The following is a 26424-nucleotide window of genomic DNA, read 5'->3' as shown; positions in this document are numbered from 1 at the left end:
GCCAGGGGATATATGATGTTAGCACGCATACTTTTAGCACGCATACCATTACCACGCATTTTTTACAACGCAGGACCTTTTACAACGAAAACCTTTACAACGCATTACACTACAACGCAGATACTATTACAACGCATACCATTACAACGTAAGTATAGGTAAGTATATAATATTTTTAAATAATGTAATTAATAATTATTTAAATATTTTAATTAATTACATATTTTATTAAATATTTTAATTAATTATATTAATTTTTATTTAATAATTTGTAAATATATGTTAAAAATACCCCTGTACCCCAAAACCCAAACCCAACCCTGAAACCTAAAAATACCCCTGTACCCCAAAACCCAAACCCAATACCCCTAATAAATGTTTTTAAAATAAGATAAACTTACCTATACTTACGTTGTAATGGTATGCGTTGTAATAGTATTTGCGTTGTAGTGTAATGCGATGTAAAGGTATTCGCTGTAAAGGGTCCTGCGTGGTAATAGTTTCGTTGTAACAGTATTTCGTGCTAAAAGATGCGTGGTAACAGTTACATACCCTGCCAGGAGAGTGAGTGAGCTCCAGGCTTTCTTCTACTCCACCTTTCCTATCTGTTCATCCAGACAAGGTGGTGCTGCGTACACGACCTTCCTTCCTGCCCAAGGTTGTCACGGCCTTCCACATCGGGCAGTCCATTACTTTGCCCACCTTCTTTCCGCCTCCGCATCCCTCGGAAGAGAGGCTCCACCGTCTAGATCCAAAACGTGCGCTCTCCTATTATCTAGATCGCACACGCCAATTCCGGGTGGATGACCAACTCTTTGTTGGTTACGTGGGCGCGAAGAAGGGAAAGGCAGTACACAAAAGGACCATTTCGTGGTGGATCATCTTGTGTATTCAGGCATGTTACTCCATGGCAAAAAAGGAGCCCCTGCTGGTTTGCGGGCTCATTCCACTCGGGCCACGGCAACAACAACTGCCCTGGGCCGAGGAGTCCCCTTACAGGACATTTGCCAGGCAGCCACGCGGGCCTCGCATCACACGTTCGCTAGACACTACTGCCTGGACAGTCAAGTCCGAAGGGATGGCTTCTTTGGCCGTTCCGCCCTCCAGGACTTTCTGGTGTTATTATTGGTTCACAGACCCACCACCGGGGTTGGTATTGCTGGGGTATCTATTCTAAGGTAAGGAATCTATCACTAACGTGTCTCAGATGCACAAGTTACTACTTGTGTAACGATATATCTGTAAGAGACATTAGTTAGTGATAGATTCCTTACCGACTCACCCATCCTCCCCGTTCTGCGAACCGATATCTAGGGTTAAGGTCATCCCCTTTCAGGGCCCTAGTTTCATGCCACCAGTGTTGGTTCTATCATGGCTCTGCGTATCAGAACTGACGTCAGCGCGCATGGGTGGCGTCTAAGTACTTCGACGTCATTCCGGCGCTAACGACGCCGACGACTAACGCGGAGCTGCAGACGACGCCTACCGACGCGCTGGGGTATTGCTACGCAAAAGTTTCCGGATCCAGTCTGACGCCTGGGGATATTCTAAGGTAAGAAATCTATCACTAACTAATGTCTCTTACAGAAACATTGTTACACAAGTAGTAACTTGTGCAACGGTGAGAGACTTCATAGTAACTAACACGCAGGTCGGGGAGGTGCTGCTAGAGACAGCAGAAGGGGTTAGCACAGAGAAGCGATATAACCCTGTGGTGTAATATAACATTCGTATATAAATAAGGGTAGCAATGTCTGAAGAACGTGAAAGAGAAGAAGCTTTTGATGAACTTTTTCTTAACCTGCCTAAAATAGGACCAGGGACCAGCCAAAATAAAAACGTCGAAATGGGTGGCAATTCTGATGTGAAATCACTCATGAAAGGGCTAGAAAAAAATAGCCGAAGCGAACTCACCAAATGGTGGGAAATAAGATCACTTGAAAAATACCACGAGGTGGGGAGGGTACCTCGGGGCCTCCGAATTATGTTGGTCCGGAGTTTCGAGAACCCCAACCCTCTTACTAAAAGACTGGGCAGAGAGTAACCTGGAAGCTTCAATGAAACTAGTATGTCTCCTTGTGAAATATGCCAAGATTGACAGGCAAAAGAATTTGGAGGAAATCACCCGAATAAAGGAAGAGTTGGCAAAAGAGGAATATGCAAAAGATAAAGCTTACATAGATAAGTCCACACAAGAAATGAAGGACCGTCTTAAAAAGCAAGAAGATAGAAAGGCATATAAATTTGCCCGGGACCAGCAGGACTACGAGCTAGGTCAGATATACACTTTTGCTCGTAAGTATGACCATATTCGCAAACAGCGAGGTGGGGCGATCAACAGACCGGCCCCTGTGGTGCTCAATGCTGAGGCAGCCGCAATTAGACACTGGGTACTAGACTGCCGTCTCTGTTCGTCGCAACACCGATTCTGAGAATAGTATCCCTGGTGCAAAACGAGGGGGTATGGGCCAGCTCACCCTGGCAGAGGAAATCGAATATATAAGAATGCAAAGAAAATCCTCCCTGCGTCCGAGAAATCCAAATGTACAACCAGGCAAAGGAGGAATGCAAGGAGACGCCAGCGTAGGAAATGTGTCCAAGCAAAAAGGAAGGCAGCAGAAAGAGATTCTGGCAGAACAACAACAAACCGTGAATGAACCTAACTGGAATCGATCTTTATTTTGCTGAAAAACAATTATTATCCTTGGGCCTTTCCTTCTGCCCGGAGAGTAACTTCAATTATTGTCACACTCGCATCGATATTTTCAAATTCATTCGGAAGATCAAGCTCCGCAAATATTATTCCATCAAGACAAAGTTGGAAACAAAAAGAAAGGAAGTGTATCTAATACCACGGAACTAAGTTGCCTACAAGTGAGAGATGTCAATGTGATGCAACAACTATCTGGTGATGACAATGAGACGCTTAACACACAGGACATTGCCGACAGGGGAGGCATTAATGTGGGCCAACCATCAGCAAGCCCGTTCAAACCACTATCTACCTTTATCCCCAGCATGCCAAGAGACGCCATAGATATCTATGCAGACCGGATTATTGAAGAAATCAAGCACCTACATATAAAAACCATACAAACCCACAAAGCCCCCAATGCTAAAATTAGAGAATATTCAACCCTCATGCGCAAACTGAAAACCAACGATGCTATTATCAATCAATCGGATAAAGGGGGGAACATTGTTGTGTGGGGCAAGAAAGAATATATGGAGGAAGCTTTTCGTCACCTTAACGATGTACAATGTTATGCCAAGGTTGATATGAAAGTAGTTAAACACATCCAAGGTCAGTACAAAAATGACCTTAATCAATGGAAACGTGAGGGTTTGATCTCAAGGGATGAGCACAAATTCTTATTTAAAGAACACCCCACTATTCCCAACATGTATTTCATCTCCAGTCCATAAAAAGGAGTTTCCTGTCCCTGGGAGACCTATTGTCTCATCTACAACAGTACTTTTGAAAATACCTCGAAGTATATAGACTTCCACCTCCAAGAGTTCGTGACAGCTTTGCCGGCCTATATCAAAGACACTACAGAGTTCCTGCATTTATTGAACCAGTGTACATGGTCTGACAATCTATTATTAATTACCATGGACATTGCAACGCTTTATACCAGCATTGACAATGCAGATGGCATAAGAGCTACTAAGTATTTTCTGGAGAAAAGACCAATTGAGATGTACCAGCATAATGGCATGTTACTACAAATGATTGAGAAATGCTTAAACAACAATGTGTTTTTATTTAATAGCACAACATACAAACATCTGAGAGGAGTGGCAATGGGGGCATTTCTGATAGATACATCTGCCATGTGGATTCCTCACCTTGTGAATATCCCCCTTGCGTCAGCAACATTCGGAAATTCTTTTGTAGCCTCCCGCCGACGTGGACTCGGGCGTCATAGAGACACAACATCGCTCGCGACTCCGCTGACGTCACCGACGCCTACAATAGGCCCACGCCGGCGTGATGACATCAGTTCCCTTTTTTCTGCGTCGTCGACTCTAACGGTTTCGGGTTACTCTGTAGCTTCTAGTATCTTTAATACTTTGTTTCCTCGATTCTCCACTCTCTGACCTTTTTGCTCGGTTGTCATGTCGACAAAGAAAACAGGGTTTAAGCCTTGTAGAGAATGTGGGAAGATGATGTCCGTTACGGACCCTCACCAGGACTGCATATGGTGTTTGAGTTCAGATCATGACGTTGATGGGTGTTCATCGTGCCAGAAGATGAATCCGAAGGCTCTTCGAGAGAGAGAATCAAAGCTTCTTGTGGCTAAGCTTAAGGCGAGTAAGGTTAGAAAATCTTCGAAGCACTCGAGGAGATTGAAGTAGAGATCCAGGTCGAGGTCTCGTGAGGCGTCGGCCTTGAAGTCTTCATCTGATCACGCTTCCTGTTCTCGAAAGAAGCATAAGAAAAGGAGGCATGAATCCAGTCATCATTCAGGGGATAAGTCTGGTTCAAGATCGAAATCTCCCAGGAGGATGAAGTCTAAAGTGATTCCTCCACAAGTGTCGGATCAAGAAGGTGAGGCTTCGCCTTCGGAGTCAGTGGTCCATTCTCTGACTCCGGTTCCGGATCCGACTCCGGCTCAGTCTCCGGCTCAATCTCCGGCTCCGGTTGACGCCGATGGAGTTCCTGTTGAGGGAGAGTCTTCGAATCCTGTTGAGGAAAGAGATTCAAACCTGCCTCGAGGTCATCCTGAGCATCCACCATTCCCGACTCCAGGTCAGGACCCTTCTGCGTTTTTAAACGCGATGTATGGTGTTTTCTCGATCATGGTACCCCTCTGGTGCGCCTTCGGGTCCCATGGGTCCTATGGCCTTTAATTTGGGTGTTCCTCACTCATATGCTCCGGCACCTTTCATGCCGTATATGCCAACCCCGACTCCGCTGTGGCAGTACCAAGCTTCACCAGGGTCGACGCCGGCCCAGCCGAAGTAGACGACTCCGGCTCAGACGTCACCGGCTCCAAGCAAGTCTATGGAACCTCCTTCCAAGCCCTCGGATTCGATTCCGAAGTCTGCTCCGGCGCCGTCGGATTCGGCTTTGGATTCGGCTGCTCTTCGAGTTAAATTCAGGTCTCGAAGAGAGGCTCAACGTCTGCTTGATGAACAGAGGATTGATGAGTCTTCTTCTGACATGGAGGAAGGTGAGCTGGATGGGGGTTGTTTTGATGACCTGGCAGAGGCAAGTGGTCTCGAATTTTCCCCGGAATGGGCTTTGCCTTCGGGATCGGATGCACCCTCCAGGGATGTTCAACCATATCATGTTGTCATGAAGAAGGCAGCTGGACTTTTGGGTTTGACTTTGCCTACTGTCGAATTTAAGTCAAATTTACTGACTGAGGTTCTTCATTCTCCAAATTCAGCAGTGGAGCCTTTACTACCATTTAATGATGCCTTAAAGGATCCCATTATGGAGGTATGGAAGAAGCCTTTTTCTGCTCCTGCAGTTTCGAAAAGTGTGGCTAGGAGATATAGGGTGGCTCCTGAGGACCCTGCATTCTTGTCATCACACCCGTCTCCTGAGAGTTTGGTGATTCAGGCCGTATGTTCTAAAGTCGGTTGGGGCTTTTCCGCAGGTGCCTGGCGACAAAGAGGCCAAGAAACAGGACCAAATTGCAAAAACGACTTTTTCTTCGGCTAGGATGGCATTGAAATCTTCTAATGCCACTTGCCTTATGGGAAGATATATTCATGCTCTTATGGACGCGTTCATTAATCCCTAAGGTTCCTGAGGATAGCAGAAAAGACTTTGAGGAAGCCTTGTCTGACTCTCAAGCGGCTGCCCGTCAAGTCATCCAAAGCGGGCTTGATACTACGGATTCTGTGGCAAGGATCATGGGCACAGCGGTTGCCACGAGGCGTTCAGCCTGGTTGAAGTCATCTGATTTTTCAGCTGATGTGCAGTCTGCTTTATTGGATTTGCCTTTCGATGGTGAGGGGCTCTTTGGAAGGAAAGCAGATGCGGCCTTGGAGAGATTCAAGGACAGCAGGGCTACTGCTAGATCTCTTGGCCTTCAGATCAGAGGTTCTACGACCAGGAAATTTAGAGGGTTTGGCCGCTCTTCCTTTCGTTCATATAGACTAGGTCAGCAGCAGCAACAACAGCAGCAGCAGCAGAATACCTTGTATAGATCATACAGGGGAAAGCAGAGAGCACGTCCTCGAGGGCGTCAAGCCAATTCCTCCCCCACCGCCTCCAACCCCCCAGCCACAGAAAAGCAGCCCTAGATCCGCCATTCAGGATCATGTAGGCCCAGTGGGGGGCCGGCTTACTAACTTTCTACGAGATTGGGAATCGGTTACATCAGATCTTTGGGTTCTCAATCTCGTAGAAAATGGGTATGCCCTTCCCTTTCGGGAATTCCCTCCCAATTACCCTCCTTGCCAAGGATATTGCTCAGAAGAACATCTGTTACTCCTTCAGGAGGAAGTCCAAACTCTATTGAGGAAAGGTGCGATAGAGGTGGTCCCAGAGCGGGAAAGGGGTCAGGGATGCTACTCCCGGTATTTCCTGATTCCCAAGAAGGATGGCAGACTTCGTCCAATCCTGGATCTCAGGATCTTGAATTTTTATCTGAAGCAGGAGAAATTCAAGATGCTCACCCTTGCTCAGGTTCTTCAGGCTCTGCTGGAAGAAGACTGGATGGTGTCGCTCGACTTGCAGGATGCGTATTTCCACATCCCCATCCTGAAGTCGCACAGGAAGTATCTCCGTTTTACGGTGGGCTCGCAGCACTATCAGTTTGCGGTCCTTTCATTTGGACTTACTACTGCGCCTCGAGTCTTCACCAAGGTGATGGCAGTGGTGGCGGTGCATCTCAGAAGATTGGGGATTCCTGTATTCCCGTATCTGGACGACTGGCTGATCAAAGCGGAGTCGTCGGAGATTGTGCTTAATCATCTGCAGGAGACAACCCAGTTGTTGTACAGGTTGGGTTTTTCGATAAATGTACCCAAATCTCACCTAGTGCCCTCCCAGTGCAACCTGTTCATTGGTGCTGTACTGGACACAACTGTATGTCGTGCATTCCCTCCACCTCAAAGGATTCGCGACATACTGGAAATGATCCCTTTATTTTTCAATGGAGCGGTTGTTCCGGTCCTGAAGGTCCTTCGCCTGCTCGGTCTGATGGCTTCTTGCATTCTCCTGGTCAACCATGCACGCTGGCACATGAGGGCACTCCAGTGGTGCCTCCGCAGGCAGTGGTATCCGCACAACGGAGATCTCAGGGAGTCAGTGAAGATCTCCAGAGAAACTGCAGCGGATCTGTCTTGGTGGGGCGTGGAAGGCAACCTGTCTCAGGGAAAGCCTTTTCAGCTGCCTCCATCGGTGGCCACGGTGATAACGGATGCATCCACTCTAGGGTGGGGTGCTCATCTGGGGGATCTGGAGGTCAAGGGTCTTTGGTCTCCATAGGAAAGGTTGCTTCACATCAACCGTCTAGAATTGCGGGCGATTCGTTTAGCGCTCAAGGCCTTCCTCCCTTCGTGGTCAGTCGGTTCAAGTCCTGACGGACAACACGACCGCGATGTGGTACATCAACAAGCAGGGAGGAGTGGGGTCGCGGGGTCTCTGCAGAGGCACTGCGCCTCTGGTCCTGGGTTCAGGACCACCAGATTTGTCTGATGGCAAATCATCTGGCCGGGGTTCTGAACGTACGAGTAGACAGTCTCAGTCGGCAGTTCTCTGCCGATCACAAGTGGAGGCTTCACCCGGAGGTGGTTCACAACATCTTTCAGATGTGGAGGACTCCTCTGGTGGACCTGTTTGCCTCTTGCCAGAATGCTCACTGCCAGTCATTCTGCAGTCTCCAGTATCCGATGCAAGGAGCCTTGGGGGACGCGTTTCAGTTGAGTTGGGGAAATCAACTCCTTTACGCGTTTCCTCCCATACCTTTGATTCCTCGGGTTCTGAGGAAGATTCGCCAAGACCGGGCCCAAGTTATATTGGTCGCCCCGGATTGGCCAAGAAGGGTGTGGTACTCGGATCTTCTCCACCTCTCCTCTCACCGGCCGCTCCGTCTCCCTCTCAGGGCAGACCTCCTCTCTCAGATGGAGGGGCAGGTTCTACACCCCCACCTCCAGACATTACACCTTCATGCCTGGAGATTGAGCGGGGCAACCTGAATTCCTTTTCCCTTCCGCCTGACGTTGTGGATGTCATCTTATCCGCCAGGCGTGACTCCACTAAGTCCATCTATTCTTATAGATGGTCGAAATTTGTCGAGTGGTGTAGGGAGAAGTCTATTGACCCTGTGAGAGCCCATTTGTCTGATGTTCTCCAGTTTGCCCTTTCTCTGGCGCAACAGGGGCTTGCTGTTGCTACTGTGAAGGGCTACCTTTCGGCGCTGTCGGCATTTCTCTGCTTGCCTGACCAGCCGTCTCTTTTTTAAATCTCCCGTGGTTTTGAGATTTTTGAAGGGCCTCACAAATAAGTTCCCTCCTTCACCTTTTATTGTGCCTCAGTGGGACTTAAATCTTGTTTTGTCCTTTTTGATGGGTGCTCCCTTTGAGCCTCTTCACAAATGTCCCATGAGGCTTCTTACTTTTAAAACAGTCTTCCTCGTTGCAATAACCTCGGCAAGGAGGGTAAGTGAGCTTCAAGCTCTGAGTTCTAAGCCCCCATTCCTGACCATTCATGCTGATCGAATGGTTCTCAGGACCAGGGCTGCTTTTTTGCCTAAGGTGGTGTCTCCCTTCCATTTGGGTCAGTCCATTACCCTACCTTCCTTTTATCCTCCCCCTCACCCTTCTAAGGAGGAAGAGAGACTGCACCGTCTGGACCCTAAGAGGGCGGTTTTCTTTTACTTGGACAGATCCAAGGATTTTCGTTTGGAGGACCAGCTCTTCGTTGGGTTTGCTGGTTGCAAGAAAGGAAAGGCGGTCCATAAAAGAACCCTATCAAGATGGATCGTTCTCTGCATTAAGATCTGCTACTCTTTGGCCGGTAAGGAACCACCAGAGGGTATAAGGGCTCATTCTACAAGAGCTTAGTCTTCGACCTCAGCGTTGGCTAGAGGTGTACCTGTTGAGGATATTTGTAGGGCGGCAACTTGGCCTTCCCTCCACACTTTCGCGAAGCATTACTGCTTGGATTCCGAAGTGAGGAGGGACGGTCACTTTGCTCGCTCTGTCCTTCAGGATTTTCTGGTTTAGAAGAGTGGACTCCCTCCGGGAGTGGGGACTGCTGTGGGACTCTATTCACAAGGTGAGGAATCCACACGGCAGATGTATCTATCAGAAGAACAAGTTACTTACCTTCGTACCGCTTTTTCTGGTAGATATATCAGACTGTGGATTCCTCACTGACCCACCCGCCTCCCCGTTGTCCACTCTTCTATGCCAGAGTTATTGTACTGCAATCTATAATTATTTTGATGTCAAGGAAATGTTTCAATTGCTTTCCTGCATTTGCTTTGCACTGTGTGTTTTGCCTTGACTATTGTGTACTGTGTATACTTTGTATATATCTACTGTCATTGGTCCGTCCGTGTGCCTCGATGGCACGGAAAAAAGGGCGGAACTGATGTCATCACGCCGGCGTGGGCCTATTGTAGGCGTCGGTGACGTCAGCGGAGTCGCGAGCGATGTCGTGTCTCTATGACGTCCGAGTCCACGTCGGCGCGAGGCTACAAAAGAATTTCCGAATGTTGCTGACGCAAGGGGGATATTCACAAGGTGAGGAATCCACAGGCAGATATTGTATCTACCAGAAAAAGCGTTACCGAAGGTAAGTAACTTGTTCGTTTTTCCCCCAGCTACGCGGGGCTCCACGTGGGCTGGTGGGAGGAACATGTCTTCAGGGATCAATTTGCCGCCATTTGTGAAACACATGTGTTGAGATATTGGCGTTATATAGAAGACTTATTCCTGATTTGGCAGGGCACAATGCAGGAAGTTGTTAACTTTGTAGAAAAAAATCAATGATGGTCATCTTAATTTGAAGTTTACAGCCAACATGAGTGCCAGTGAAGCTGATTTTCTTGATGAGCATGTATCCATAGAGAATAACAGCATGGTTACCAGTCTATATAGGAAAAGCACATCAGGGAATATGATTTTACACGCAGGCAGCTTCCACCCTCGCCCCACTATCGCCAGTATCCCCTATGGGGGAATTTCTCAGAATCCACAAAACATGCAGTACACTCCCACTCCGAGATCTATGCCAATAGGAAGCGAAGGCTAGACTCATGGCAAGAGGTTACAACTCTGATAAACGTAATGAATCCATGAAAAAAGCAAATGCACAAAATCGCTCAGCCCTTCTGGACCCCGACAGAAGGGTATTTAATACCACTGACGGAGGCCCAGTGAAGGAAGAGATCAGACTCATCACCGGTTTTAGCCGTCAGGCTAAACAAATATCCAAAATTGTAAGACAGGAATGGCCTATCATTATGACTGACCAGGTGCTAAAAGAGATTGTGCCTGAAGCTCCAACTGTAACGTTCAGGCGCGCTTTCTCTATGCGTAATGAACTTGTCTCGAGCAGTCCAGAAACCAGGAAAGCTAACAATTGGTTGTCCCCTCGTCAGGGTTTTTTCAAGTGCAGTTCCTGCAGGGCCTGCACATTCGGGGTGAACACATCTACCCACAGCACCCCATTTGATGATACCCCTATAGCCCTTAAAGGTCATTACACATGCCGCACGGAATATGCGGTATACGTATTGAAATGCAACTGCAATTTAGTGTACGTGGGCAGCACTAAACACCCAGTCCACGTGCGCATTTTCCAGCACCTAAGGGCTATAGTACATTCAGATCCGTCTTCCCCCGTGGCACGCCATTTTGAGACCACGCAAAACAAGAACCTATCACATTTGAAATACTTTGTGATAGATGCGGTTACACAAACTAAGAGAGGTGGCGATATGGACAAGAGTCTCAGACAGTTAGAATCCAAACACATTATCAAACTTAACAGCAAGGCACCTGGGGGCCTGAACATGGGTGGGGATCTCCATAACTTTTTGTAAATGACACTCCAGGCTTGGAGTGTAGAATTCTAGTATATGATGATCCCAATAAATTTCCCCACAACGGTTATAAAACCATTACTACAATGCATAACCTGGTCCTGTAGGCAGGCAGGTCGAGAATATGAATTAGTCAATAGACACTTCTGAATTGTTTTAAATCACGATTGCACTTTTTTACTCACATATCAGGTTAGCCTGTTATGGAGTTCTTCAGTTGTTAGCTTCCCTGTACACCTAGCTCTACCATGTACATTTACATTTATGGACCAATGTCGCGCCAACTATCATGAGAACCGTAGATCGCTAACAGTTTTAATCGAGAGTGACTATTACATTTGAGCTATAAGCATTGCTTACTGTGTATCTCTTTATATATTTGGGAGACCTAAGGAAAAAGGAAAATATAATGTTTAATCATGGCACGAACCTTTTTTTGCACTAATAAGAATGTTAACTGCGTTTTGGTTTACATCTGCACTTTGCACTTTATTGTTGACATTGCATGGAACAGTTTGCACAAGTCTACTGTTTTTATCATCGTGATCGATAAATGCACTATGCACAATGCACTTTAATGCAATGATCTGTTTTATAATAATATCTGAGGTATACAAAACATGCTTGATATTGTTTAATATGGTTCGTGCACTATATTGTGGAGTACCCGATTGTATGACTTTAACGTATTTGAACGTCAAGATAGGAGATATGCAATGATATGAGCTAATAATTTTTATTTATTCTACCTTCATTCTCGATTTCCAACAATTTCATCATGTTTGACAAATAGAGCAAATGTCTTTGGCTTAAAAATATGCCATAACACATTTATATAGAAGGATTTTCATGTATATTACCCTGTTTTAAGATGGCTGACGAATTTTACCGGAATTCCCAGCCTATTAACAGTGTAGTCCTCTGTTGATGTCTAAACTCATGATTGTGATGGTTTGGCGGGCTTTTTCAAACTGTGTATTTAAGTATGGTGGAGCGCAGTGGCTAGTTGTCAGTGAGCAAGGGCACAGCCAGTGCCCGAAACGTGTCTGAGGCTTGCACCCTTTGCATGAATATTAAATAAATCACCTGGTTAGAGGCGGCAGACCCGAGAGCAGAGGCCGGCCCGGGACCAGGGTTCGAATCCCAGCGCGGCAGGTTTCTGGATCAGGGTCAGCGGACTCGATAATTCTCTCGCCTCGGTGCTCTCTCTGACCAGCGATCACACTCGGCAACTCTGGGCATTAGCTTGCCTCATCTTCACTAACGGCCCCACCAGACCGCCGGGGATGCCTGGTCTCACCCTGGAGATACCCATTAAGGGACCATCTCTCAGGGAAGCCAGGAAGGGTTTCGCAGCGGTCGAAGCACCTTGGGACCCTCCGGGTAAGTAGTGCGCTATATAAATACCTATACATTTACATCTGAAATTCAAGTCTGTCTCCGGCGTCTACATCTGGTGTCCGCGTATTTGTCTGCGCTGCAGCGCATGGGAGGCAAGTTGGATCTAATATATATCTCGCACACAGGCGTATTTTTCGTCGAACCACAAAGGTGCACTCATAAAGCAATCTCGGGTCCCAAGTACGGAGTTTCAAGGGAAAGATTTATTCCATTAATCCATTACTCATTTGCTGCAGGAAACAAATTGACAAACTCGTTTCCGCGTTAACCGCCTTCGTCAGTCATATATATTATACACACATAAACACCTCTCACTCTACTGGCGGTTGCCAGTAGATAAGCACAAGGTAATGATGGACGGAGCGATGAAAGTTTTCAGACACTCGCCCCAGTCACAGATCTGGGTTGAATCCATCATAGTTATTTAGATAACTTCACCACCCCAGTTCAGTCCCAGCTATATGCAAATCAGTCTTGACCCTGTGCCTCATTGGAACAGTCCAGCTCAAAATGCCAAGCCAGGTCTTCCCTGGACCGGAAACAAGTATCCTCGGACTGGTTTCGGACAAACACCTCATCAGCCAGGTTAGCTTGAATCCAGTGGCAAAGTGAGCAAGGGAACCACGTCTGGGAATACCCTGCCAACTTGAGGCGAACAAAGATTGCCAGTAGGTAGGTATAGTTAGTAACTAGTTCCATAGAAAAAGCATTTTTTTTTTTGGGACTTGGCTATATTGTTGGTGCCATTTAACAAACCTTCGCAAAATTACCCCCAAAAAAGTATCAAGTTAGGTACTGCTGTGAATAGAATATTTTGTGGTGATATGTCAAGCGGGAGTCTGGGAAAACGGGGGAGGGCGGGGTAAAATAAAGTGTTTCCCATGTTCATTTCCATAGAGATTTAGATACACCTACAGCATGAACTGTAAGACAGAATTGCACCAAATTTGGTAAAAGGGAAGCTTTCGATCCAGAAGTACAAGTTACTTACCTTCGGTAATGATATATCTGTTAGAAACAATAGTTAGTTGTAGATTCCTTACCTTAGAATTACCCCCAGGCATCAGACTGGATATGCAAAGTTTTTTCCGTCAACAGTACCGCTGCACGTCGGAAGGTGGTGTCAGTCGGCTCCGCATCCGTCGTTGGAGTCGTGTTCGCCGGGATGATGTCACGGCGGCAGCTTCGATGCTGACGTGAGTTCTGTACATGACTTTCCACGCCAGAAACGCATAGCCATGCAATACACTGACCATTGGTGCACAAAACTAGGGCCCTGAATGGATATCCATAACCCTAGAAATCAGTTCGCAGAACGGGGAGGATGGGTGGGGCAGTAAGGAATCTATAACTGTTAGATTTGTGGGTCTCTAGTTGGCAGAGGTAGCTACCTTTGACCAAATAGAGACCCTTGCATCTAGTCAGGGTAAGGGGGTTGACCCTGCCAAAAGGGCCAAGTCCAACACTAAATGTTTCTTCCAGATGTATCATTACCGAAGGTAAGTAACTTGTGCATCTGAAAGAAACACGTTAGTTATAGATTCCTTACCTTAGAATAGATACGCCAGCAATACCAATCCCAGTGGTGGGTCTGCAAACCAAGATCACACCAAAAAGTCCTGGAGAACAGAACAGCCAAAGAAGCAGTCTTTCCAGACTTGGCTGTCCAGGCAGTAGTGTTTGGTGAACGTGTGCAGTGATGTCCACGTGGCTGCCTGACAGATGTCATTCAGAGGCACTCCCCTTCCCAAGGCAGTAGCGGCTACCATCGCCCTGGTGGAGTGAGTGCCTAGCCCAACCGGAGGTGCTTTTTAGCCCGGGAGTAACAAGACTTAATACACAACACGACCCATCGAGAAATCGTGCGTTTGTGTATGGTCCGACCCTTCTTAGGCACCCGTGTAACCAACAAAAAGTGGATCATCCACCGGGAACTGTTTTGTGCGATCCAGATAGGAGAGCCCATGTTTTGGGTCCAGTCGGTGGAGCCTCTCTACCTCCTTAGAAGGATGTGGAAGCAAAAAGGTGGGCAAAGTAATGGTCTGCTCGATGTGAAAGGCAGTGATCACCAAAAGAAGAAAGGATGGACGGGTCCGGAGAACCACCTTAACCGGATGGACAGATAGGAAAGGAGGTTTCGAAGAAAGAGCCTGTTATAAAATATAGTTTGTTGCTTGATTATTTAATATTGAGGAAAGCATCGCCTAACAAGAATTGTATGGACTGCACCTTGACGAAGGAACTGTGGACACGGTCCTTTCCGAAATGCGCGTTGGCGCTTCTTTTGTGTTTTGTTGTAACTACGGTGTATGTTCTTTGTACTCCTTTTTTTTTTTTTTGTAATGTCTTGTATGAATTATTTTACTGTGGTGTAGTTGTGTATGGTAGATTGGATGAATGCAAAGATGTGTGGTATATAAGATTTAAATTTGGAATTGTACATATATTCTTCATGTCCAATAATAAATAAGAAATATGTTTTTCAAATTTCATGTTGGACAATGTTGATATATGCAAGTTAATGGATGTATTACCTATGTACTAAATGTGTTACCTAGGGGAGGTTTTGTTCTTGTTCTATTTCTCTTGTCTGCTCTCGACCCACAAGACAGGATGGTGGCACTGGACCTACAGGACGCTTATTTTCATATTCCCGTCCTGGCGGCCCATCGGCGTTACCTGCGATTTACAGTGCGCCAGGAGCATTTTCAGTTTACCATGCTCCCCTTTGGCCTTATCAGCGCCCTTCGGGTGTTCACAAAAGTGATGAATTTATCTACGCAGATCAGGGGTTTCAGTCTTCCCTCTATCTCGACGACTGGTTATTCAAGGTGGGCTCGCCCCAGACAGTAGTTTCCCACCTCCAGACTACGGCCGACCTCCTGCATTTGCTTGAGTTCTCCATCAAGTTGCTGAAGTTGCACCTGATTCCCTCCCAGAAGCTCCTCTTCATCGGAGCGGTTCTAGACACTGCACAGTTTCGGGTTTATCCTCACGAACAGCGAGTCCAGGACATTCGGGCTATGATTCTGATCTTTCACCCCTTGTCCTGGGTTTCAGTCAGGACGACATTCCACTTTTTTCCACCTCTGCACCCTTCCAGAGAGGAAGAGAGGCTCCACCGTCTGGACCCAAAATGTGCGCTCTCCTTTTACCTGAATCGCACTCAAGCATTCCGGGTGGATGACCAGCTTTTTGTTGGCTATGCAGGCTCCAAGAAAGGCCGGGCTGTTCACAAGAGGACTATCTCCCGCTATTTCTTTAGATGTTCCCAGCACAGAATTTGCCAACACGTGTTTCGTCTAAAATATAGACTTTTTCAAGGCAGTTCACACGTATTCAATTTTGACACTTCTATACCAAACAATCAAGTAATCACGATACGAGAAAATGCCACGAGTTAGTCTCCTCATGGGATTCGTATGAGTGTGCAGGGCAGTGTCCTCATATTCTTTCAGGTCCTTAATCTACTGTCTGCCCTCATATACAACTCTTTCTATTGTAGACCGCTCTCCGGTTTAATATCTGTATCCGATTCCAGACGTCCAAGTATTAGAAAAATGTTGACGCCCACTGGAAGCGGATTTTTCATCTGCTTCCCTGCCCACATTGGAGTGGGCAGGGTAGCAGATGAAAAGATTGCTCCTGCCCGCAGAGAGCAGAATTTTTTACTTCTCCCTGCGGGTGGGAGCTGTCGGCTCCCGCTAGAGGCGGGGAGCCGGCTGGGGCTGCGGGGGATTTGGAGCTTCCCCCGCAACTTCCTCCCAAATTAATTGGCCAAGCCCTAGGGAGAAACGGCTGTGCTGATCTTTCTTGACCTCTCAGCAGTCTTCAACAGTGTCACACCACACCCTGATCAAGAGTCTTCATCAGATCAGAATTCAAGGGGAAGAAATGGATCGCTGCCTTCCTCACAGGAAGAACCCATAGGATCCACCTACCACCTTGGAACCCATGAACATCATCTGTGGTGTCCCTCAAGGTTCGCCTCTCATCCATCCTGTTAAAACTTTACTTTACCCAACCCCGGCTATCATCAGAACCCACAGGCCGAACATCATATCCTATGCAGACAACACCCAGCTCTTCCTTTCCATCCAAAGACCCATCCACCACTGACCAGCATCACTGACTAGATGCAATACAACTGCCTCAAACTCAACAGACAAAACGGAAGTACTGCTGTTTGGGAACAACACGTCCACATGAAACGACTCCTGGTGGCCTGCTGAACTAGAACCCTCAACCACAGGCCTGGCCCGGAATCTCTGCATAATCCTGGACAGCAAGCTCACTATGAAAAAGCTGATCAACTCGGTCTTCTCTGCCCGCTTCCTTGCTTCCTCACTCTTCCCATGCTCAAAAATCTTAAAAAGGGTCCCTGTCAGCACTAGTTATACTGTCACTCAAGCCCTCGTCCCCTGCTGCTTGGATTACGGAAGAGACTTTCAATTACCCTACTTATTACGTCAATTATGACTTCTTCTATGACATCATTGATCATATAACTGCTGTAAAATTGATGAGAAATCTGCATGGTGGGGGTGTGAGTTATAGTTACCTTAGGGCATGAGTTATAGTCTCTTGGGAATTAGAAGTGCTGAATTTCTACGGTTTTGTTAGTGTAAAATCTGATCCCAACTATGTCGTCCCTGTAATCTTTGATTTTTTTTTTCCTATTTCCAAACTATAACTTCCCTGTAACTTTAGTCTTTTTAAGTGAGGAATTGGTGTGTATATAAGTATATATGATAGTGTCAAGACAAAATGCATCAGTCTTACTCAACGGAATGCTGAAAATATAAAATAAAATCTTATAAACTGAGAAACCTTTCCGCTTCCTCTTGATTTGAAAGAGTGGTTCCTGATTGGGTGCCGCTGAACTGCTTTTCGGTGGGATTGAAGGCATTTGGGAAAAACATTCACTAACTTTATAGAATACACTGCTCCATGTTGGTGGAAGATATAGGTTAAGTCATGTTTGTTGTCCTCTTGCAGATTCATGACGGGCATAAGAACTAATCTGAATATTGCTTGTTGTCATTATTGCAATGTGAGCTATAAATGCTGTGTAGTGGAGATTTGTATTCAATTTATTTTATAATTTTGCAGTTGCAGAGCCAGTGGAGGAATCCGAAAGGTCTGCTGAGCCTGATCCGCTCCAAGAAGAAAAACATCAAAGCTCTGAACAGCAATGTGACAAATTATCTGAAAGTTATGATAATGAGGAGGATCTGTCCGTTAAGGAAAACATAAGTCCATTAGTTAATGCTTCGGAGCGCAATGAAGAGTCTCTTATGGAAACAGAATAACTGGTTGAAGTGCCCGAGTTTTCAGCTTTGAATACAATAGTGTTTTTTTGTGGCACGTTTTGAAAATGTACTTAAGCTACTACTGCCTCACTGCTAAATGCAATGTACGGTGTATTGTTTAATAATGTATTTTTTTATTTGAAACATTGCACGTCAGAATGCACTTACTGTGTTCAAGCTAACATAAAATCAAGGGTCTTTTTTTAATTTACACAAGTATTTTAAGGAGGATGCACGTATTTATTTAGGTGTAGTTTATTACACAAAGTAGATGTTATTTTTGAGGATTTACAGTATCTTGCTATAAACGAGTTTGTTAATGCCAAATTCCTTTATGTTGACAGATCTAGTCACAATTCCTACATGACAATAACTAGGTACCTTGTTCGCATTTTTACCTCTTGCATTGTTTTCCGTTGCATTTAATATTTGGTAATTGTCATGAGAAGGACCCCAAACGTCCCTATGTACAGCTTGTCAGCAAAAATAAATGTGTAAAATTAGCTCTATTGTTTACATAATGTAACATAGGAATGTCCTCTAACCGTACTTGAATAATGTATTCTATTTATATCTAAACAATAACGGTACCCAAGTCGACACTTTGCCTTTTTTTATTTTGTTAAGTAAAAAATAAAGTTTCATTATTTTAGAATGTATGGCATGGGAAATGTAGATTTTTTTTCTGTCCTACTTTGTGTGTTTTGATTAACTACCAAAATTGTATTAATTGTTTAACTCCCATCTCACTTAATTCAAAACACTACTATGTTATGGTCTTTCACCAGTTCTGTTTTTATGGGCTCTGGTATACTGAACCACAACTCAAATTTCTTTTCCCCTTTTTTCCACTCCTTTGAACATGGTTGTCTTGAGACGTGAATCCTTCTCTACAAACTAAGCACTTCCCCTGATGTCCAGACAGAGCCATTTTATATGCCTAAGGGCACCTGGCCAAACGGGTCTCAAGCGAAGGGTATTTGTATTTAACGTAGTCATTTACCATGCTTCCCAAAAATTATGGTATGCTTTTGGATGAAGATTTGTCACAAACTGAACATGGATCAGTCTAAATGTGATTTCACTGTACTATATCTAAAAGATCACTTAAAGTGTACTCCAGTTACCTTAATTCGAACACTTTTTCTTCTCTTAACTCTTGTATGCATGTGAATAAGATCCTCTATCTTGTGCCAGTGCTCCTTATCACATGATCCGTTGTGGAAGGATAGAGTACCCACTTGATACTGAAGTGGTAGTTTTTCCCTTCTGAAGATGATGGGTAAAGGATTATTTTGCAACCGAGGGGGGTGTGGTCTGACGCAGATGGAGTGAGCAGCACAGCTCGCAAGCTCCGGTCAGCCAGCCGCCATTAAGTGCCATCCTGATTCCCAGAAAGGGACAGAGCCCCTGCGGCGCACTCTCGTAGCTGCCTGTGTGCGAAGAATATGTGAAAGGAAGAAACCGCCTCCCTGACGAGGAACAGAGGTGGAGAACCGTACTTGGATTGCAGCCTGGAGGCGACCCTAGATGGCGGCATCCATGGGGTGTTAACTACGCTGCAGAGAGTCAACCGCCGACATCGTTGGAACAACTGCAGAGAATCGTGGTCCCCCCCGGCTGCCTTGCAAGATCCTGAGGTGAGCCCGGAAACGCCCAGTGCAGGCGGAGGCGCAGAAACACAGCGGCGGCCGGGAACCCAACGTGGCTTGCCTGGGAGCAGAACCTGAGAGCCGCCGGATGAGACAGACTGCGGGGCTAATAAGGCCGCCCTGCTGCCCCCAGAAGTCTGTGCTGATTCCCTGAGGTGAGTGAGCTGCTGCGATTTCAGCGTCTGAGGAGGGCCCTAGATGGAGGTATGAGAGGCCCCTCTCCCTTCACCAGTGCAGTGGATTAGACGTTGACCTGGAGACCCCCAGTGGTGGTCAAAGGAGTAGGCCATAAGCGAGGACCTGGCAAGAGCGGCTAAGCCGGGGGACCGAGACCGTGCTGAAGAACCCCCCCCCACCACCCTCCCTTTAAAAAACAAGACTGACTGAGCCTGGCGGTCCTCTGAATGAGTAGATTTCTGGGGGGGTCTGCCATGAGTGCATTTTGTGGGGAGTCCGCTGGAGCGAACGAGGGACCAATGGGAGAAATAAGCAGCAGGCAGCTGCCAGTGAGGAAGGGCTCATCAGGCAGCCGCGGAGGTGTGCCCCAGGCCCCAGGATTTGACTAAAAGAGAAGGGGCATCTCTGTGCCACCAGGGAGGCTTTAGTGAGGTGGACAGACACTGCAGAGGCCTAGCGTATCTGGCTAGGCCCAACAGCACTAGTGAGGCCAGGGAGCGTGCCTGGCTCCTTCTTACCTCGAAGCCCAGCACCTGATACAGGAGAGGGGCCCCCACAATGTGTGCTGGCTGAGACTCTGCGCCGCAAGAAGACCGAGCCATAAGGGGTGTGCGAGGAGACAGAGCAGAGGTGGGACAGGCGAAGTGGTCACGTGGATCGGACTGTGACTCAGAAATACCTGGACTAACAAGTGACACTCTGAGGGGCGCGTAGGGGGCCCATGAGGCCAGAACCCGCCGTGACTCAAGATCCCTGAAAAAACACTAAAGGAGGCAGGCGCTAGCCTGAGCTGTGAATGCAGGATGTAGCTGAGGAGACCTGCGATGGGTAGCATAGGACCGGTGCAGAAGTGAACGCAGCTAATCTGTGTACAACTGGGGGAACATAGTTGCTGACGAACGCCTGCAAGAAGAGAAGACCCAGCATTCGACAGGAGCTGAAATCAACATTGTAGGAGTGGCCGCTACGCTAGAAGTGCAGTAATCCGAGAGTGCGTGATGGGGAAGTCCCCAAAAAAAAGACAAGAGACCCCAATGGAAAAGCTTATGGAGAAGGGAGGAGAGCCCCAACCACAGGCAGAATTCTCTGGGGACCCCATGCAGCAGGACATACTGCAGGCCATCACATCCTCCAGGGAGTGCCAGGAGGCTAAAACTGATTTGCTGGACCTGGACTTACTTAGGGAAGATCACAAGCGACAGGCGAAACGTGCGAAGACGACTGAAGGCCAGCTCTCCGAGACCCATCCTGTACATGGTGAAAATGAAACTGCAACTAGCAAAGTTCAAGACAAAGGTGCGCACATTGGAATTCTGAACAGAGGACGCTGAAATTAGATCACACAGGGAGAATCTCTGCATTATAGGTCTACCTTAAACAATTAAAGGCCCCAACATGGTGGATTTTCTGGAAAAATGGCTGTGTGAAGAGGTAGCACCAAATGGCCTGTCAAGCTACTTCGTCTTAGAGAGGGCGTACCGAGTCCCAGTGAAACCACCAATACCAGGCTATGTGATAAGCTAAGCTTCTCCATTATGGGGACAGATCATATCCATGCCCAGGCGTGCCGCACAGGATACATGTCTATAGACAACTCAAAGGTGCCAATCTTCCCGTATTTTTCCAGGGAAGTGCAAAGGCACAGAGGCTCCTACCAAGAAGTGTAGCAAAGGTTGTGAAAGCTGAACTAAAAGTATGTTGCACAATATCCAGCTAGGCTTCAAGTGATCACGGAGGGAGGAATGGAGTTCTTCGGGACCCTGCAGGAGGCGTTGGACTGGCTGGAAAAGCACAAAGGGATGGAACCGCTTTGAGACCTGGAGAAGAGGATTAGAGAACCGTTCTTGGGCCGTCTGGCCTTGAGGGAGACCTTGGTCCCCACACAAGAGAAAGTGCAGCAGAAACGTCAGAACGTGATGCAAGTAGTGGCGATGATGAGTGGCAAAGGAGGAAGCTATGCACCCGCCGGAGGGCAGCGAGCCATCAGGAGGCTATTAGAGGGCCGGGAGATAAGTATAGTTAGTATTTACGCCCCCAACTCAAACAAACAACCTTCTTCTCAAGACTGAAAAATTACCTGATGCAGTACTTGATAGAACTACCCTCATGGGAGGAGACTTCAGTATTGTAGACAATGTCCTTCTAGATAGATCTCACCCCCATTGCGAAGTTCCCGAGCAGCACAAGCCTCAAAAGGATTCACTACCTGGAGACAGAGCTGGGTACTGATAGATGCCTGGAGGACGTTACACCCCCAAGATAGAGTATTCCTATTTTTCTGTGGTACACGCGCACTTAGATGCCTTCCTATGCAGAGCAGACATGCAACAACACATTATTGCTGTGGAATATCTTATGCGCACACTATCTGATCATAACGGAGCGGTTCTCTCATTGACATGGATGCACCCTATACCGTTGATCCCCATATGGAAGTTCTGTCCGGACACCCTAGAAGACCAGGTTCCGGGAAGAGATCAGGGGTGAAATTGAGCACACTTTGCAGCCAGCACAGGGACGGCTTCGTCTACCAATGCAGTGTGAGACGCCTTCAAGGCGGTCTTGAGAGGTCAATGCACAACACGGACCACAGGGGTTAGAGGTATCCTAATGGGGGAGGTTGAGGAGGCAGAGGTGACCCTTAGGGGATTGGTGCGCAGAAGGCCTGAACACCCAGAGCTCTAGCAAGCCGTATTAGAGGCCAAAGAAGAAGTGGCAAGAGACCGAGAAGCTTAGGTGCTTCAATGACAAGAAGTACCTGGAGGGCACCCACGCAGAGAGATAAATCAGGATCGCTCCTGGTGAGCAGGAGCCCATTGCTGGTGGAAATAAAGGGAAAGGAAGGGGTTAGGCACAACACACTGGCAAAGATTAATGATGTCTTCATCCGCTTTTATGCAATGTTATATAAAAGGTCACTAGAAGATGAGAATGTGGAAGCTAGGAAATACCTTGCAAGTATGCAGATGACGAAGCTGAGCCCTGAGGAGCAAGGAGCAGACATTATGCTGCAGGAGGTGCGGGCCGCTATCCAGTGTATGGCAAGGAAAAAGACCCCAGGCATAGATGGTCTACCGGCCAAATTCTATGCAGTGTATGTAATGGAACTAGCGCCCGACTAGTTACACTATATCAAGAGTCCCATGAAACGGGGGTCCTGTCGGAGAGTACTAGGAAGGCCCTCATCGTCCTGGTGCTTAATCATGGGAAAGAGCTGCATGACTACACAGCCTACAGACTGCTATCCATGCTGAAAATGGATTATAAAATCCTAGGCAAGATTTTGGTGATGCGCCTTCTCCACGTGCCAGAACTGGTCCATGCAGGTTTATTCCTGGGTGGAACACGGCCATAAATATTCGGTGACTCCTGGCTTTCATGAACTTCAATGTATACAACAAGCAGGAGGCTGCCGTGTTCACAGTGGACATTGAGAAGGCCTTTGGTAGCCTTGAATGGCCTTACCTTTATGAGGTGTTGCTTGAGATGGGAATGGGAGGAGGCTTTCGTGCATGGGTACGGTTACTTTGTGACCCCCCCCCCCCCCTCCTCCAAAACGGCCTGGGTTCGTACTGAGAAGACCATCTCACCCAGGCAGAAGGTGGAGAGCTGCACAAGGCAGGGATGTCCCCTCTCCCTGCTGCTGTTTGCTCTTGCCATGGTGCCCCAGGCATGCAGGGCAAGAAGAGGACAGGACTATAATGGCTTAAGGATAGGGGAGGTGAACCACTATAACTTTATACGCAGACAACCATCTGCTATTCCTCATTGATACAGGAGTTGAGAGGGGCACTGGGCATGGTGGCCCAGTTCAGTAGTGTATCGGGCGTCAGTCAAATGGCAGAAATCTAGACTGTACCCCATGGTGCCTAATACCCCCTCCACCTCCCCCCCCACCCCCCCTCCCCCACTGCCTGACCTAGAGACCCTGATTTGGGAGCCTGACTGCCTGCTATACTTAGGAGTTAAAATATACTATGGTGCAGCTGAGCTTCAGGAGGCTAATGTAGGTGGAGCAATGAGATCAGTACATTCTGCGATGGAATTCTAGGTAACATTGCCATTATCGGTAGCTGGGCGGGTAGCAGTGTTAAAGATGGTGGCACTTCCGCGGCTCCTGTATTATTTCTGGGCACTCCCGTGGTGGATACTGTGGCAACGTTCAAGCTTAACCCGATGATCATATCCTTTATATGGGGAGCTACATGCAGAAGGGTAGCATTAGCCTCCTTACAGCGTCCCCTAGCGGAGGGCGGCCTAGTGTTCCCAGATTTTGAGGGATATTATATAGCTGACCAGCTGTACTGGATGATACAGTGGCTAGCAGCAGAGCAGAACCCGGGAAAGATACCCAGCCGCACCAGATGCTGCAAACCTTGCAGAGATCCTGCTCCGGGTACGAAGGGACCCGTCGGAACACACAGCGGAAACCATAGTGGTGGTACGTTGCTGGGCCAGATACCTGAGGTGGGAAGGTGTAAAGATCTTTTGCTCCCCGGATTACCTATCTCTATGCTTCGCTGTCTGCCCCAAGGAGAACACTGAACAGGACTAGAAGACTGGGAAGAGGCAGGTCTGAAAGTAATGGGGGACCTATATCAAGACTGTCCTACTTCCCTTTGAGGAATTGCAAGCGGCCAGGAGGTCAGTTCCTCAAACATGGGGCCCTTATTAGAAGGATTAGAAAACACTGCAGCGTGGGTGATGAAGCAGGATATGCAGAAGCCGCTGCGGTTACAGTGGGAGGAAGACCTGGGGAAGCGGATCCCAGAGAAGCATTGGGATAGGATCCTAGAGCGAACCCCAAAGGCATCTAGAAATGAGTGTTTCAAACTAACTTTTTTATATTACATAGAGCGTATCTCACTCCATCCCGCATTAGGAGATGCTTCAGGATGGAGACTGCGGCATGCCCAAGATGCAGAGAGAGGGAAGCACATATCATTCACATGTTCTGGAGCTGCCTGCACTGCAATGTTTTGAGAGGAGATCAGACAGATAATTAGCGACCTGATTGACAAAGAGCTCCCACAAACCCCAGAGCATTTATTAGGATGGTTCCCACACATGGACAAAAACAAGAAGACTGGGAAGTTTCAGGATCTCGCCCACATTCTGGCTAAGAGATAGTTAAAAATTGGAAAGCGTGGGGGCGCGGCAAGGATTTGATGTCTGGAGAAGAGAACTCGAAGAATAGGCAGGAGCAGATGGCAGACTCTTATTCAGGGTAACCAGCTGAGGGATAGGTAATATAGATTGGACGAGGGCATGGGAAAGCCTTGTAGGCGGATAAACGGGGATCTAGCGAGATGGGCTCCCCACAACTGGCAATTTTGGAACAGGAGAGGGTAAGAGAAGAATAGGACTAGGGGCAGCAGATGATTTATAAGCACCTAGCCACTCCCAGAGGTCCCACTACTCTAACTTGAGCACAACTCAGGGGTGTGGGAGGGACAGTTTTTTGTTACGTGGATGTGAAGTAAAACAAGCCAGAGAATAAGTGTGTTTAGGGATATGTGCAAGAACTGAGGAGAATACTATGCATGTATGTCAATGCTGTATTTAAAAAAACTTAATAAAATCTAGTTATAATTTTCTTTTTTTTTTCAAGGGAGTCTTTTGCAACCAGTTGCTTGACGAGGGGTATTTGTGGTCGAAAGAGGCAGAGGTACTAGATTGGAATTTGTCTGTTACCAACGGTTGTACTTTTGTAATTTCATAGATCAATATAATGTATGTATGTAATGTATAGGCATTTATATAGCGCACTACTTACCCGTAGGGTCCCAAGGCGCTTCGACCGCTGCGAAACCCTTCCTGGCTTCCCTGAGAGATGGTCCCTTAATGGGTATCTCCAGGGTGAGACCAGGCATCCCCGGCGGTCTGGTGGGGCCGTTAGTGAAGATGAGGCAAGCTAATGCCCAGAGTTGCCGAGTGTGATCGCTGATCAGAGTGGGCACCGAGGCGAGAGAATTATCGAGTCCGCTGACCCTGGTCCAGAAACCTGCCGCGCCGGGAATCGAACCCTGGTCCCGGGCCGTCCTCTGCTCTCGGGTCTGCCGCCTCTAACTAGTGAGCCACACTACTTCAATATAGGCCTTCCTGTGGCTGATGTAATCTTTTGGGAGGGTGCGGGGGTGATGGAGATCGATGCTGGTGGAGATTGGCATGGCTCTATGCCATGTGTTGGGAGACAAACCTGGCTTGTGTGAGGCAAGGACTCCTGTATGCGTTACCACCACAATCTCTCCTGCCTCAAACTCTGAGGAGGATCGACAGACCGGAACCCAAGTCCTTCTTCTTGCCCTGTTCTGAGCTGGAGTTTTGTGGTGGCTATAGCTCTAAGGCTCCCTAGCACACAGCAGTTCCAGTGCAGGTAGCTTCATTGTATGCTTTCACCACAGAACAGATACAGATTTTCTATGTGAGAAATAAACACCACTATTTATATTTTTACTCTACGTCTTCCGTGCATTGCTTTTGCTTGCAAACACATTTTCCTAGTTCAAAATTCAAAATGATCAGTATTGCCATTAATTGTTTCTATTGGGCAATTTGTTTGACATTGATATGCAATCTTTGCCAATATGTTTTGTGCTTATAACGTACAGCTTCTGGAATACATTTCAATTTATTTGCGGTCGTTGCTTGTATATTGAGACACCTGTTGCCGCTATTTTTTTAGAGTTTATTGTGAAAGATCTAAAATCTGGCAAAACATACCCAACATTTTATTGATAGTCTTGAAATAAAGATTGAAAATGTACTGGAGTAACACAACCAACACACTAACTTTCTTGGTAATATATATAACTGTTGTGTAGTTCCTAATAAAAACGTATTCAGGATCGGCACGTTCAGACA

At 47.1% G+C, this 26424-nt stretch overlaps 1 protein-coding gene across 2 annotated transcripts in view; it reads left to right on the top strand.

Moving 5' to 3' along the window:
* Positions 1-18390, top strand: part of LNPK (lunapark, ER junction formation factor) — a 646398-nt gene extending 628008 nt beyond the window's left edge. For both annotated transcript variants that reach the window (XM_086956173.1, XM_086956174.1), the window contains exon 13: positions 17538-18390. In XM_086956173.1, the coding sequence (XP_086812299.1) occupies positions 17538-17731 (194 nt within the window). In that variant the 3' untranslated portion in view covers positions 17732-18390. The remainder of the gene's footprint in view (positions 1-17537) is intronic.
* The last annotated feature ends 8034 nt before the right edge of the window (positions 18391-26424 follow it).

Source organism: Lissotriton vulgaris, chromosome 2_1 (genome assembly GCF_964263255.1).
Source record: "Lissotriton vulgaris chromosome 2_1, aLisVul1.2, whole genome shotgun sequence".
Lineage (NCBI taxonomy): Eukaryota > Metazoa > Chordata > Amphibia > Caudata > Salamandridae > Lissotriton > Lissotriton vulgaris.
Note: the sequence above shows the minus strand (reverse complement) of the source record. Positions and strands in the feature narration are given on the sequence as shown.